General features: G+C 38.7%; 3 protein-coding genes across 3 annotated transcripts in view; 1 reads left to right on the forward strand and 2 right to left on the reverse strand.

The window, feature by feature from the left end:
• vat1l (vesicle amine transport 1-like) lies at positions 1–14,249 on the reverse strand. Its single transcript, XM_028573405.1, has 9 exons — positions 13,804–14,249; positions 13,066–13,195; positions 12,636–12,851; positions 12,018–12,160; positions 10,243–10,346; positions 8,184–8,239; positions 7,850–8,044; positions 2,791–2,874; positions 1–1,449 (listed from the first exon to the last, which is right to left on the reverse strand). Exons 1-9 carry the CDS (start codon positions 13,995–13,997, stop codon positions 1,351–1,353), a joined length of 1,221 nt encoding a protein of 406 aa, XP_028429206.1. The 5' UTR covers positions 13,998–14,249; the 3' UTR covers positions 1–1,350.
• Positions 13,854–16,910, forward strand: part of LOC114552545 (polycystic kidney disease protein 1-like 2) — a 23,867-nt gene continuing 20,810 nt past the window's right edge. The window contains exon 1 of the mRNA XM_028573431.1: positions 13,854–14,145. Within this exon, the coding sequence (XP_028429232.1) occupies positions 13,954–14,145 (192 nt within the window). The 5' untranslated portion in view covers positions 13,854–13,953. The remainder of the gene's footprint in view (positions 14,146–16,910) is intronic.
• Positions 15,245–16,656, reverse strand: bola3 (bolA family member 3). The gene is made up of 4 exons (XM_028573417.1): positions 16,497–16,656; positions 16,248–16,374; positions 15,983–16,071; positions 15,245–15,724 (listed from the first exon to the last, which is right to left on the reverse strand). Exons 1-4 carry the CDS (start codon positions 16,554–16,556, stop codon positions 15,659–15,661), a joined length of 342 nt encoding a protein of 113 aa, XP_028429218.1. The 5' UTR covers positions 16,557–16,656; the 3' UTR covers positions 15,245–15,658.

Consider the following 16,910-nt stretch of genomic DNA (forward strand, 5'->3'; position numbering starts at 1 on the left):
AATAGTGAAAACAATAGTTTGCTTTTATTTTAAAACATCAAAAATGAAAACAGATCAATTATTTGAATATGTGAGTGTGAACATTTGTTTTTTTTGTCAGCCTTTCTCTTACATTTCATTAACAACTCACAGATGGCGCAGAGGGAATTACACTTAAATAAAGGAATACACAGCGTTACTCAGACCTCACGCTGGCTTTATACATCAGCTCATTGTGAAAAATAACTGATTTATGTTGGAGTCTAATGGCACTTTTGTTGTGAGGCACCAGCAAGTAAACAACTTTAGTCAGACAAGCAAAGCAGAGACCCCACAAACCTCCGTCTGCAGTCTGAATAACCACTTCATGATCCTCCCTAAGACAATTCTGAATTTACTGATTTATCTTATGTTTTCTTGTATTTACATATATTCTTATTAAATGTTGACCTTTCATAAATGTAACACTGTATGACGTCATCTATTATTTTAGTAAAAATTCTGAATATACAGCGTAGAGGGAAAATATGTCCTCAATCCAATAAGTTACTACATGAAACAGAGCTCTGGTGGTTTAAGGTTTATGCACCGGTATTTGTAATTCAGTTACAAATACCTTTTTTTGTTGGTTTGTTCAACGTGAACGAGGAAAGCATTTCGAGTACCAAACGGTCGTTTGTAGCTCAAAGGCACTGGTGATCCTCTAATATTACAAGGTTGTCAAGTAAGAATAAAATATCATGCCAAAAATCTACACGCAGACTTTTCGACCTCTCGTGGCTTACACATTACTATTGTAACATGAGAAAGTAATTCACTCTCTTGGTCAGAAGCATCAAAACATTGAGGGCACTTTCTCAAACTTATGTCAATCATTTGCTTTAACAGCTGTCATCACAGAGGACAGGTGGGAATCAAATTACACTTGTTCCTATAGTATATGGCACTTATGTGCTTTAGTAAATTGTGAAGGGATAATGGCAAGTCAGCAGGTTTAAATGCTTATTCAGTCAATAAACTGTTGGCAGATGAATTAAATTGTAAAATGGACACAAACCTATTACCATCACTGGGTAGCATTAAATTACAACATAATACCATAGAGTATAAGAATATAATAATACTATGTTCAGAATGGCACTTACGCCTGTTGCTTGGGTAACAAACATGATGTTAGTCTTCATTTACCCAATAATTATGCACGACCAATCAACTGACAAACAATAGGTAACAGACAAGAGGCACAAACATATATTGTACATACATCCATTCATGCATACATGCATACACACACATACTGTACTGTACAACACTTGTGTGTGGTTGGGTTCCTCTGCAGTCTCTAGGCGTGTTAAGTGGGGTTTGAAGAGTTTAATGGATGAAAGGCATTCGCTCCTTGCTGTCGTTGTCTCCTTCTGGTTCCTCTTCTTCCTCTCCTGCCTCACTGGTCTCTGTGCTGTCGCTGGCCATCTAGTGGTTAAATGTTATTCAGCTGTCATTAACTGTGTACTGAGCTACCCATACAGAGAAACATAGGTGAACACAAATGTGATTTCAAGAGATACAGTAAATGTGTAAATGTGTCCTCTACTAACGGGCAGCTGTATACAGGCCCTATACTTTCAATACAAGCTTGTCACATATCCCATAGTGTTTTTAGGTTTGATGTTGATATCACTTCAGGAACGACTGCTATTAAACAGGAGAAACCCAGACTCACTGCCTCCTCATGACCCTGACTGGACCTGAAAATGTGCTCTAGGCATCAGAAATGTTAAATGTAACTATTTATCAACAACAATGTAATTATATCAATATATATTACACAGTGAATCAGTCAGCAAATTAGCTGTGTGGTTAATAAAGCACAGAGATGGGAACGCCCATAATCAGCATCATCTTTGTATGTTTACAGTGTTTCCAAAAAAATCATTTCCACTTTAGATGTGCTGTTGTTTTTGATGGATTCAAATCTTGACATTTTAGTGGAAAGTATTTGAATTCTGGATATTGTGTTATAAATATGCATAGAGACTGCCCTCTACAGGTTGAAACACAACGTTTATGGAACCCACGCAACTTCTAGGCAAGCATTCATTCAATAGCATTCACACACTACTATTGGCCAGGCGTCCATGCTTACGCAAGGTAACGTAACCCGATTTATTCAGGTCCTATCCCCTGACCAAACAGTTATTCTAACCTTAACGACTGGAGGTCAATAGAAGTTGCGTGGTTTCCATAATAACGCGGTGCTGGCTATCCTCACCACTGGTTCTGTATTGTGCATTCTTTTACATCTGCCAATTTATTGCCATCTTCCCTACTCTTTCCTCTTCCTCTGTACCCTCGACCATCAATGTCATACCATACTTTTTTTTTGTCGTTAATATTTATGACTATGATCAACTTTCTTATCTTAGTTTTACATGTATCTAGTTATAATACTTTATATGATACAGCAAGCTGTAACTGATAATCATACTTTTATAATGTGTTCATTGTGACATTTTAGACATAAAAGTCTTTGTTCAATTCATAAATGGTATTTTATGCTTGTTTATATCATAAGCTGGCATACAGATAGATAACTATCTAGTTACTAGTTACGGTACTTTAAAATCAATTCATCAGCCTCTCTTACTGTAAAAGATGTAAAGTGCGGTTGCAAAAGTCTTTTGCAAAATATTGTAAATCTTTGTAGAATTGCATTTAAGATTAAGAGCTACTTAACAGCCCTATCATTTTGATGTATGCTTTCTGATAACTTTATTCATGCAATTAACTTTCAAAACACATTTAAAATGTTACCAGAGGGGTGGGAGACTTCTCGACATCCAGAATGAGTTTTCCTATGTTGCCTCTATCATGGATTCTTTGCATGGCCTCTTTTACCTGAGAATAAAAGACTTACTTACATTATTACAACTTACTTTCTAGAAAAAACAACAACAACATACATACATCAACTCTGATATCACAAATGAAATCTCATAATATAATGACTCTTGACAATGACAACCACTTCCTAGTCATTACACAGGAACACTTCCTCGGAGCAGCTTTAATTTAATTTTACTCTGTGAGAAAATACCCTTAATGTTGAATAAATGATGCTAACTCACTGCTAGGCTACATCTGACATTGCACTGACCCTGCCTACAGAATTGATCCACAGAGGTTTCTATTATTTATCTACTTGTGGTCTATCTTTAGTTATTTTCATAATTAATTTGAATAGTTGTTTTTATTCTAGTTATCATTTTTCTGTATGAAAAGTGCTATATAAATAAAGTCTGAATGATTGATTGATAGTAATCATACAAGTACACAGCTTCATTTCACCTATGATTGCAAGGACAATGTAGGCTGTATTTTGCATTGGAGATTTGATTAACCAGCTTTAGACTGCTGTCTAAAGTAGGCTCTAATACAAAATAAATTATGTCTCATACTATTTATTAATCCTGCAAAAACAAATGATTTTAATATTCACATTCTGAAAAAACAAGTCCTCAGCTCTGTAAAAACATATTATCCAGATGTTTATTTTTGTTTCATTTATGTGAGTATAAATGAAGTATGAAATAACTTTATACTAATTGTAATAAGGATGATTGATTGCATACTTAAATGTAACATAAGACACCAACTTTTGCCAACTAGATACTGTGTATTGTTTGAACAGTGTTACACCAGACTCCCCTTTTTTAAACAGATTTAGGCAGTGAGACTTTTCATGGTTCATATTGTTAATCAACTGCAGTCTGATATACAGGTGAAACTCGGAAAATTAGAATATCATGCAAAAGTTCATTTATTTCAGTAATTCGACTTAAAAGGTGAAACTAAAATATTATATAGACTCATTACATGCAAAGCTAGATATTTCAAGCCTTCATTTGTTATGATTGATGATGATGTTTGATGATTATGGCTTACAGCTTATGAAAACCCCCAAATCTCAGAAAAGTTGAATATTGTGAAAATGTTCAATATTGTAGGCTCAAAGTGTCACACTCTAATCAGCTAATTAATCCAAAACCCCTGCAAAGGGTTCCTGAGCCTTTAAATGGTCTCTCAGTCTGGTTCAGTAGAATTCACAATCATGGGGAAGACTGCTGACTTGACAGTTGTGCAGAAAACCATCATTGACACCCTCCACAAGGAGGGAAAGCCTCAAAAGGTAATTGCAAAAGAAGATGGATGTTCTCAAAGTGCTGTATCAAAGCACATTAATAGAAAATTAAGTGGAACGTAGGAGTGTGGAAGAAAAAGGTGCACAAGCAGCAGGGATGACTGCAGCCTGGAGAGGATTGTCAGGAAAAGGCCATTCAAAAGTGTGACGGAGCTCCACAAGGAGTGGACTGAGGCTGGAGTTACTGCATCAAGAGCCACCACACACAGACGGATCCTGGACATGGGCTTCAAATGTCGTATTCCTCTTGTCAAGCCGCTCCTGAACAACAAACAACGTCAGAAGCGTCTTACCTGGGCTAAAGAAAAAAAGAACTGGTCTGTTGCTCATTAGTTCTCTTTTCTGATGAGAGCAAATTTTGCATCTCATTTGGAAACCAAGGTCCCAGAGTCTGGATGAAGAATGGAGAGGCACACAATCCAAGTCCAGTGTGAAGTTTCCACAGTCTGTGTTGATTTGAGGAGTCATGTCATCTGCTGGTGTTGGTCCACTGTGCTTTTTTAAGTCCAGAGTCAACGCAGCCATCTACCAGGACAATTTAGAGCACTTCATGCTTCCTTCAGCAGACAAGCTTTATGGAGATGCTGACTTCATTTTCCAGCAGGACTTGGCACCTGCCCACACTGCCAAAAGTACCAAAACCTGGTTCAATGACCATGGGATTACTGTGCGATTGGCCAGCAAACTCGCCTGACCTGAACCCCATAGAGAATTTATGGGGCATTGCTAAGCGAAAGATGAGAGACATGAGACCGAACAATGCAGAAGTTCTGAAGGCCGCTACTGAAGCATCCTGGTCTTCCATAACACCACATCAACAGTGCCACAGGCTGATAGCATCCATGCCACGCCGCATTGAGGCAGTAATTCATGTAAAAGGGGCCCAAACCAAGTACTGAGTACATATGCATGATTATACTTTTCAGAGGGCTGACATTTCTGTATTTAAAATCCTTTTTTTTTATTGATTTCATGTAATATTCTAATTTTCTGAGATTTTGAATTTGGGGTTTTCATAAGCTGTAAGCCATAATCATCAACATTATAACAAATAAAGGCTTGAAATATCTCACTTTGCATGTAATGAGTATATACAGTATAATATTTTGGTTTCACCTTTTAAAGTTGAATTACTGATATAAATAAACTTCTGCACGATATTCTAATTTTCTGAGTTTCACCTGTAGGAGCAGGGTGCTGCAGGAATGGGAGAAGCGCAGCGAGTGCAATCAATTTCATGATTTTCTCCAACTCAATAACACACCAGAGCTAGCTTTAGTCTGCTATCGGTGTAGAGCACCACAACACCCAATGATCACATTATGGTACAGTCCAAGTGGGAGTCTACATGGTTTGCATCTGCAAGAAATTAATAAACGTACTTAATGAATTTACTGTGACATTTTCTCATCTACGTCCAACAACAATCTCCCCGCCCAACAACACACCTTGCAGGTCAAAACTTGTAAACAATAAAATAACCATACTATTCATTAAAGCTTGTCTGACTCAATTGTGTAGAGAAAAAATCACACATCACAACAGATTACTCAGGATGCCGTATCTTGTTTTCTCATTACAGTCCACACAAAGACACAACTGAATGCGTCCCTTTGTCTGGGAGCCATTGTGTCACAAGCATTCATTTGCTAAAAGCAATAGCGGAAATCAAGCCAAGAGCAAAAATAGGTCAGAAACTCCAGCACTTTGCTGCTAGCAAGAGGGGATAATATCCACTTGCATTGTAGGTGTAATGGGGTTTATCTGGTACTTTCAAACAATCTCTGCGACATTCTTTATGTAGTCTCCTAGTGTATCCTAAATAGCGTTTACCTTGGGACTCCCAGGTAAAGGTGACAAATTATTTTTTTCCTAACTAAAACTGCTGTTTGTCCAACAGCAGTGCTATTCTGTTTCGGTCCCGCACATTCTTCAACTTTTCATTCCAGAAAAAAAGGTTGCCATGGTTAACATGTAAACTAACACCCTCTGAGTTCTCTGTCCAGGCATATGAACAAATGAGGCAGGCAGTGGCCCTGACACTGCATCCCACGCCATCCTCCCCTCTAATGAGATCCTTCATAGGCAATGTTCCAGTGAAGGGCCTGGCAAATCTGCCAAATTTATGGACAATAAGAACCAGGGGAGTTTCCCATGAGAAATGAAAATCTGGAGATTATTTCATCAATCTGTTCTCTCTCTGACTGTAAAGTTCAGAATTACGTTATTATCAGCTTCTAGCGATGGATTACCTGACAGACAGAGATTGTGTTAAATGCATTCTGATATCACTGATGGAAACAATAAGGCAAATTGATTTTAGGTCAAATGTATGCTGAGGAAATGGCTTTAGCTTACATTTTAATGGTACCATGAGTACAGTAATATGGAGCTATTGGAAATGGAGATATGGAGATAAAACCTCATTACCACAGACAGTGGCTTTTATCCTTTTGACTCGGCAGTTATGGTATTGCCTGCTTCCAAGAATAAACTTTCAATCAACCTTTTTTCCACAGCATTTTTTACATGTCATAGCAGGAAAAGCACTGAGCCATAGTTAACAATTGTTTTTTCCACCTGTGCTTTTCCTGCTATATGGTAGCCATTGTGTCTGCTGTGAAATAGCTCTATTATTTACTTAATGAACAGTGACTCGATTTTTTGTGTTGGGTTCAAAGTGCTAAATTTACAGGTCCTACACACCCACATGTATTTTTACTTATTCCAGCTAATTAAATGTCTGCTTAGGTTGAAGTGTTGAACTATGTCAGAATTGCATTATGTCACCAAACGTCAGACGTCAGGCTGCATGCTAGCAGCAAACTACATATAATTAACAGCACAACTGTACTGACCCCCCCGTCTCGTCCCAAATTTTACCCATTCTCATCTGGACACCCTAACCATGGGTGTGTAAAGCCCTTAATCAATAGCACCTATTTTGCTAACAGTTTGTATCTGTATCTATTATCAGACCAAAGGAGGAATGTCCTAAAATATACTAAAATAGCCCACAAGACATATGGTACATGGCACAGGTAGATTGTTCTATCTTTATGTGTCCTGTCTACTAGGGATGATTACTGTAGGCCCTGCAAGTATAGAGTTTGAGTTTTTCATTCGGCAAAGGTACCACCAGGGATGTGAAGACCTAATGGCCCACAAAAGGGTTGTGTAAAAATATACAAACATTAAGATCTAGCCACGACTGTCTCCTGAGCCAAGCTCAAGACCTAAGCGAGCGGGCATTGCGTTACTACTTGTTGAGGTATACTGTATGTGAAAAGGCTATTTTGATAAGAATAGGTATGTGCAGATGAACTGTACAAAGACATGGAATAACCACAGTTAAAAGAAATCCAAAGTGAAGTGATTGACTTATATTGCCTGTTGGGCTTTGTGTGGGTGTGAAATAATTGTGGAAGATAAAGATGCAACCTACCCACCATCTGTGGAAGACTGTCCAGAAACAGCTGACAATGTCCCACAGAAAGCAACGGTGACAAAAAACAGATGACATGCTGTCCGAGATGTTTGCATAAAGTCTTCTCTTAAATCTTAAACCTGGTGTCTCCTGTTTATATAACCACTGTGACCAGATCATTTTTTATGTCCTAATCATTGACTTTATTCACTGTGTTAAACCCTCATATCACCCCAGGGTCTTACCTCCTCCAGCGCCCATAGGGAGTCCACTACCGGCTTGATCTTCTTTTGTTCATAGAGACACAAGAGTTTGTCCATCACTGATCTCACAAGACTACATTTCCCGTGTTTAAAGAGGAGGTTGAGGAGCGAGAATCCTGCTATGACTTTGTTCTCCTCGTATAGTTTAATAGGATTCACCTTCTCCACCTGCCACCACTGGAGAGAAAAAACACAGAGACACGTTCATTCCGAGTGACTCATTTGTGTGTGTTTCATTTGCCATGAAATGATGAAATGTTCATTGGGTAGTACTGTTTCCTTCAAATGTTCATGACAGACTGCATCTCTGACTCACAGATTTTGCAAAGCTGAAGAAACTCTTTGTTTCCCCAGTTACCATGTTTGACGCGCCTGAAAAAACAAAAATAAAAGGATTGCTGTATGCTGTGCAAAGGCTGGGCAGAAGTGACTGGTCAATAACAGGCAGCCACAAAGCACATAGGGTGGATGTGGGAGAACAGTTGGCACCTTTAGACCCTTAGATCTGTGCAAGCATGCCGTTGCACATATTAAGTATAAATACAACTGATGAAATAATATCCCTCTAAATCTGTTACTTGATTCACGAGGCTTCACACAAACTAAAGAAATCAACAGAGATCAGACAAGTATGGTAGCTTTGAAGGACAATACATTTAATTTGCAGGCTAATGGATGGAGTATGTTTTATTCAAGTGAGCCTCACTATCTCACTCTCAGTCAGGCTGCCAACACATTTAGGGCGTTTTCACACATGAAAGTCCGAACCAAGGTCCGGACCAAGGTTCATGTTTTTGTTACATTGTATACATTTGATCCGGTAAGTTGTGGTTTCACACTGCAGTTTTGCAAGCGCACTAAAGATCTATACGTGACAAACCTACGTCCTGCCATCATCACATACGTGAGCTACATCTCCAGATACTTCTAACTGATTGGTTTGTTGAAGGGCTTCCTCGTCCTCTCATATCCTCTCTCTGTGTCGGAGTTTTTCCAACTGAATGCTGCTCTCCCCCTACTGACTGCTGCTCTCCCCCTACTGACTGCTGCTCTCCCCCTACTGACTGCTGCTCTCCCCCTACTGCCGCGGCCCTTTTTGTTTTGTTGTGATGTTGAGAAGCAAGACACGGGAACTTGCTTTCTGGAGCATTTATTCAGAGACAAACTGAAACCTACGCTGTACATTTACCACTTAACAAATAAACTGCTGATGTATTCTCTGCTCTGATAGCCGACAGCTGTCTTCTCTGAACGCATTCACCGCCACTCTCTCTCACTTAGCACCTTAAAGGAGCTTCCTCGGTCTTGTAACACAAGGAGAGCCTGCCAGAGCTTCTTGTATTTGGTCCAAAAGTCCGAACCATCCAAAAAATGCTTTCACACTATAAACGAACCGGACCATGGTTCAGTTTGGTCCAGACCGAGACCACCTCTTTTTATCGGACCAAAATTTGGTCTTTTGATCCGGACCGCGATCCGGGGGAGGTTTCACACCTGTAATTTTGGTTCGGATCAAACTAAAAAGTCCGAAAGTCCGGACCAAACGAGGTATGTGTGAAAACGCCCTTAATGAATGCAAGACTCTTTAAAGGAATAGTTCGACATCATGGGAAATACTCTTATTGCTTTCTTGTCAAGAGTTAGACGAGAGGACCAATACCATCCACATATCTGTCCATTGAGAATGAAGCTTTAGCCAGGAGATGGTTAGCTTAGCTTAGCATAAAGACCGTAAACAGGGGCAACAGCTAGCCTAGCTCTGTCCAAAGGTAACTAAATCCACTTACAAGCACCTCTAAAGTTATTTCTGAATAGCAGACCCCTGCTATGAATGACAGACGCAGTTATTTGCCTTGGACACAGTTCTGATCATAGACTCTGAGTCGGAAGGACCATTTAATATTATATGTATAAGTAAATACATTTATATACATACAAATAAAAACATTTTTAAGTCAATATTTTGTGTCAAATCATTGATTTCTTAGCCATGTAATAAGCAGTATAATGTAGAGCAAGCGCATATTGCGAATTTAAACCCCTTCACTTCAAGATGATTCAAGACACTGCATCACCCTGTCAGGTTCTAATGTGCTCTAGCTCTATATTATCCCATATGTATCTTGTTTGCCAGACTGTTTCTTGGCCTGGAGCGGTGACTTCCTGACGTCTTGTTGTCACCAGGTTTTATGGACAGATGTTAGAGTGGTATGATCTTCCCACATAACCCTCGGGAAGAAATGTTGGATTAACACTTTAACTGCTAATAGTAAGGCTGTAACTTGAAGTCAAATCGACTACACACAAATACACTGCAAATGTAGTTATTTCCACTTTGAAAGTACTAAATGGAAAAGCATAGGTATTGTTCCCACCATAGAGTATGTAGGTTCCCAAAGGCCTCAGCAGAGTCAGGCCTTTCGCTGTGTTCTCCCCACACAGGCAGTCCAACACAATGTCTACTCCCTCTGGAGAAATCCTAAAACATCAACAAAGTAAAGGTTAAGTCCACTGAAAAAATTATTAATATAATTTCATTTACCAATTATTTCGTCTGGAAATTAGAGCTGCAACTAATGATTATGTTTAAATTATTGTTTGATCCATCAAATGTCAAATTGTTTTAAAATATGCCCAACACAGTTTCCCAGAGCACATGTGAGAATTCACAGCCTTTATTAACATTATATAAACTGATTATTTTTGGGTTTTGGACTGTTGGTTGGACAAAAACAATTTGAAGACATCACCTTAAGCTTTAGGAAATATGATAAAATAGTTGCAGATTCATGTTCTGTCTATTGTTGATCGACTAAATATTTCAGCTTTCAGTTAAAGCTACAGATAAAGTACAATCAGAGGTCAGCTTTGTACATTTACAGTGATGGCTTTATTAGCTTGTTTATGTCCGTGAGCACAATGTGAAAGTGCAAAACATATTCTATAAATCCATAAATTCAGCCTGTGAGTCATACTCTGTAGCAGCTTCAGGTTTCAACCAATCATGGATTTAGTTATGAGCATGGATTCTCTGGAGTATAACTCTGAGAAAAAGTTGCAGTATACAGCCCACGTTTTCTTTGGACTCTGGCTACAGTTTTCTTATAAAGAACTTGATGTTTTGCAATGCCTACATCACTCCTCATTAGTAACATGCTTTCTATCATGCTACAAAAGGTTTCATGATGGCACACAGCATCAATCAGACATAAAAGTTTGCCATACTCACTAAATGCACAGAAATTGAAGAATGAAAGGCATGTTATTATCAAGGCAACTACATTCTGCCTTGTGGCCCTGGATACCTGCTTGGCTAAACTGCTTGGTGGTCTTGTGATTCCCATGGTTTTTGCCTTCTGTAAAAAGACTCATTTAATTGTACTTTGCTCTTGATCCTGAGAAGAATGTGTGGGCCAGAGAGATGAAAGTCATATTAATCCACTACCACTGTGGATATGTAGGCAGAAAAGATGAAACAATCACTGCTTGTGAAAAAAAACTATTTGAATCCCCATGCATTATAATCTGAAAAATATAACCATAGAGCATGTTTGGTGCATGTAACCTAATTAAATGACTCATAGGTATAGGCACAAATTGCTTGCTGAAGCAGAGGAGGCAGCATGGTTTTGGAGTTCTCTAAATAATCAAAAGCTTCAAAAAAAGATTAAACCATTGCAGCAGCATAATATCAGTAAACCTGCATCATACCACATCAAATCTCAGACAGTGTTTGCTACAAGGTGTTTTCTTTGTAGTGCAAACTGGCTGACAGTGGCTGTGTTGTGAATGGAATGTGTAGGACATCAATGCTCAGCCCTAATTGGTTCAGTTGTTCCACATTGCCAGTGTGAACCTCAGCCCTACACAATGCTGCTGCTCTCTCAGATGAGCCGTGAGTTACCATGGGGACCACAGCCACACAAGACCAAATAAGGCAACAGGTAACATCTGCCTCCTCACACAGCCCTCTGCGCTCAGTGAGGTCCACGTTATCATTATCATTAGTGCACATGTATAACATGCTACAGCGACAATGCCTGATGATGCCTTGCAATTCCTTTTTTGACATGAACAAATTAAGGAGGAACTAAAAACAGGCTCTTCAGCCTCAATTGAATCATAATACGGGGAAACTTTCTATGCTTACTTTTTCACTTCTTGTATATAATCAACGTTTCTGTCAAAGAGGTGAGTCACAGAGTCTCTGATGGCTGCGTGTTTGAAACACGAGGCGATCCCGAACACAGTGACATTAGGTACAGTGGAGCAAAGCTGAGCCACAGCTTGACCCTGAAAATAGCAAACAGTTGCAACAAATTATCAATGCCTGAAAACACAGGGGTTTAACTCTAAATATACCAAGATCACACAAAGGCAACAGTATGTATGTAATATGTATGTAGGCTACACCGTGAAATAATAATCAAACATTCATAGAAAATGAGTTGTGTATAATATCTACATTGTATGAATTATAATTAAATAGTTAAAACAACATTAACTGCTTTTTGAATAATTGTTGTAAGCATTTCTTTCAGTCATTCCGAATCTTAAATTACTCAAAAGAATGTTCAAGACATTTTATTAAGAAATTATTTAAAATCTAGTTAGTTAGTATATAATTTCATTTTGTACAGTGACATAAACAACAGATATTAAGTAATAACAGGAAACACTTCCACTTGTAGGTAAGCCGTCACTTTTAATAAGAGTTGGATAAACTTGTTCTGTGGCTGTGCAATAGTCATAAAAGAAATGGACTTACTACACCACCTCCTGCTGAGTGAACCAACACTGACATCCCCTCTCGCAGATTGGCAACCTCAAAGAGCATCATGTAGGCAGCCACAAAGTTCAGGGAGAATGCAGCAGCCTCAGCAAAAGTCATTTCCTCTGGCATCTTGTAGACAAAATCCACAGGTGTGCAAACAACCTCTGCCCAGGCATTGTAATTGACAAAAGCCATGACTCTGTCGCCTATCTGAAAGAAACACGTTGTAACTAATGTGAAACAAGCATGTGGCACGAAGGAGGGCGTAGATAGATTTTGGATTCATTTTAATGGGTATCTCATTATTATTCTTACACCATGTTTCTAGTTTTGTTGATGCCAATTTGGTTGCTCAGAAAATGACTTTTAACATTCACTCATCACAGAATTAGGCTACAGAGGTACAATCCTTAATGTCACTAACCTCAAATCCTGTTGTGTTTTCACCTACTGACTCTACTATTCCAGAGCATTCAAACCCAGGGACAAGAGGGGGTTTTGGAGGATTATCAACAGTTCCCTGACGTACCATCAGATCCAGGAAATTCAAGCCACTGCAACAGAGAACAATTAGGGCCTTACAGTTTGTTGACATTAAATCCATCTGATATAATATTTGAATGGAAATCGTGCATCTGAACTGTCTCCAACCACTGACAGCTATTAAATCAATAATACAAATACTTAGTATGAGCTGTTAATAGATTTAGGGATTACTTATGTCATTATGTCATATAATCAACAATGAGTCAATGGCTATTCACCTGTGAATGCAAGGTATTTTCTATTAAACAATAATATCCTAACTTTGAATCAGCCATACTTGGCATTGGTACAGCTGTAATCTTTTGCAGTTATGAGCTAATCAATACTTTGAAAATGCAGCTATTATCAAACAAAAATTATTATTTAAAATAACTAAATCTGCCTGAAAAATGCTGGCTTGGCTGACAACAGTCTGCTCTTCATGTTTGTTTATGACTGGTTCTCCAGCCAGCCAACCTCCTGTATTAAGACCTGTGGCTTTATGACTGCGAAAATTCTCAATAAGATTCAGCGTTCAGAAATACAGTGAAGCGTGGCCATGAAACGTGGAGGCCAGAGCACATCACAATCCATAAGTAGCCTACATATACAATGCATCATAAGTGTTTATATTTACCATGCTTTGACGCGTATTTTCACTTCACCATCCTGAGGATCGGGCATTGCCTTCTTGGTTACCCTGAGTTTGTTAAGACCTCCAAAACCTGCCAGTACCACCGCTCGCATTTCTTTGGCATCACCGGACGATTCCACATTTTTGTCTATCATGTACTCGGTCTCCTCTGTCATATCTGCTCCTTCTTTAGCCATGTCGAAGACCAGCTGCTTTCCGCTCCTCCTCGGGGTTCAGAGTGATGTGGTGGTGTGCAGCCTGTGCACAGACAGGCGCTGTATGGTTGGTTATCCATGGCGGAGCCTGAAATCTCACTGTCTACACTTTTATTCAATCATGCTGAGTGTGAGTTCTCGATAATCTTTTTTTTTTCATTCAATTCACAGAGATACTTATTAATTCAACTAAAGTTTGTCAAGAACATGGAATATAATTCATCCCTGTGTGACGTTACTGCCTTTGCTTGCAGTGGGCTAAAGTATGAAGTGCACCATCTGCTGGCGAAGTGTGTACACGTATGGACTGTATATTAATAGCCTATAATTTAGAGACTCTCTGGTGTAATGCAACGCATACAGCCGTGGTGCAATTAAAAACTCTTCAACAAGTGTGGTGCCTTCGTGGTGCCTTCATGTGCGCTTGGGAAATGTATGTTGAACATCCTCCCCTACAAGTTCATGCCATGCCTTGTCAAAGGTGCGGGACAGGTAAGCTAGCTAACGTTAGTTATTGATGTTTTAGAGAATGGGCAAAACACGATGGATAAATACAGTGTTGGTGCAGCTTAAAAAAGGCTCAATAATGTTACATTAAAACATAAAATACACTCGTCAAAATTCCCTAAAATTACACGAAACCTTAACGTTAATTCTCTCCGACATATTATCACTTTATAATGTTGTCGAGGCTAATCATATATCTGTGGTGGCTAATGTGGTAAACAGTCGCATACTTAGCTACACATCAAGGAGAAGTGAAGCCAAGTAACGTAACGGTATTATTGTTCCATTAAGCTCAGTCGACTACAAAGAATAAGCGTCCCTTAGTGGCTCGTCCGTTACTCGGTGATTCGAATGTAGGCCTACCATCTGAAAAAAAATGTAGCTGCTAATATTATTATCTTTTTGAATCTACTCAGACTGTATATGAATCTACGGTCTGTCATATGCACGCACACACACTAAGTTTCTTTAAGGCTTTGGTGAAAATAACTAATGTTGAGTATGGCTCTACTAGATTAATTTAACTAGATTTGGTAAAATGTCAATTTCCTTCGCAAACTTGATTGTAAAAGGTTTTTAATCACATGAGCATCCATAGTCAATCAACTAAGAAATGTTATCAGTTTAGAATCAATCAACTTCAATGGGACAGTAACACATAACTTGTGATATGACATGAACAGTGTCAGTAACCCTGAAAAACAATACTCCACAAACAAGGGTTTGTATTAATTCTCCAACATTCAGGAGGTTCTGTTTATTACTTTATTTGACTGCTTATCATTACACCAGCATTGTTATCAACCTGAGAAGAAAAGGGCAGAAACCTACCTGACTTAACATGTTTCTTGCATTTTACTAAGTCTTTGTGCGTACTGTCACCGGGTTTATACTATCTCGGAGTAGAAGATATCTCACTAGTTTAAACAAAACTTAGTGTAATCATTTTATTCACATTTCACACTGTGTTTGCCAGAGACGATAAGAAGATCAATGTCCCTATGCTTTTCTGCCACTGACACATTAACAATCATGTAATTCATTTACTACACAATATCCTCTTTAAAGCTGTACATTCATAATAGACAGGGGGAACAAAAGGAAAAGGTTGTGGGTCAACAGTGGAATGACTTTTTCTAATGTTTTGGAACATCAGTAAATATTCGCAGTCCATGCATTCCTTGAATCTCTTCCTTGAGTGCCTGGGGAGAACAAAACACAACAGCTAATGAATAACATTGAACTGGTACAAGAAGTATAAACATCTGCAAGTGTACAATGTCCACCAAAGTTCAGGCAATAATCTTAAAAACATCACAGGCATGGTTGGCAGACAGATATGACCATAGACAAAATCCAACTGTACAATATACAGTATGTTACACATAGTTTTGCACTACTTGTTAAGTTTATACTTCCACAGGTAATATGCTGGGCTCATTGTGATTCTTGTTATTTACCTGGTTGACTAATTGGTGTTGTTGGATGGTCCTTTTTCCTTTGAACTCATTGGACTCTATATGGATCTCATACATGGCCCCACAACCACCTAAACACAGCACAGGATCACACAAACAACACTGACATTTCCCAAATGTGTGTATGTGGTGACCATCTGCTTTTTACACTACAACAGATCTACATCATATTTTTTTATGATGTCAATATTTTAGGTATTGGACATCTGAAATAGGGTGCAGCCAGATAGATCTGTGATCTGTTTACCTGATATATCCACAACTTTGAGCGATGCAGCTAACGGGAACTTCTCCTTCAGTATGTTCGCGATGCGGGCCTCTCCGTCTGTTTGTGTGGACATGCATCTCTGCCCATGTCCAGACACAATAACAACCTGAGGAGGTAGAAACGAGGATGAGCGATGAGCTGCGTCAAGTTTATCAAACTGCTAGCATAAAAAATCGACCCTATGAACTGCAGTGAGAGCCAGGACTGTAAACGTTAAAGTGTATTTACTTGACTACTGCGAAGAACCCGGAGAGCAGAGACCACCAAGCTACGTTTACAAGCAAACATTGCGTCAGTTTATTCACGGGACGTTTATAAAATCCACACCGGTTGTTCAACAAGTCATGTCCTCAAGAGCATCGTCTCAGTAATATGACGTCAGTCATCCGGGGCGGGTACTTATCTTATGCGTCGCTTTTTTTCCCTTAACGGTCATAATAAAAAATGCATTTATAGCCTACCTAATAAATAACAAAGAAAATAATAAATACGTTTTTTTTGTTAGATACAATTTTAATCATAGTATTTCTAATCACTTTAATGGTGTGTGTTTTTCATATATATAATTTTCACCCATAGAAATATGCTTAAAAATATGAATTGTATACTTGATAAGTTATAGGCTATACGAACCACCATTAA

The sequence above is a fragment of the Perca flavescens genome, chromosome 1 (genome assembly GCF_004354835.1).
Source record: "Perca flavescens isolate YP-PL-M2 chromosome 1, PFLA_1.0, whole genome shotgun sequence".
Classification (NCBI taxonomy): Eukaryota; Metazoa; Chordata; class Actinopteri; order Perciformes; family Percidae; genus Perca; species Perca flavescens.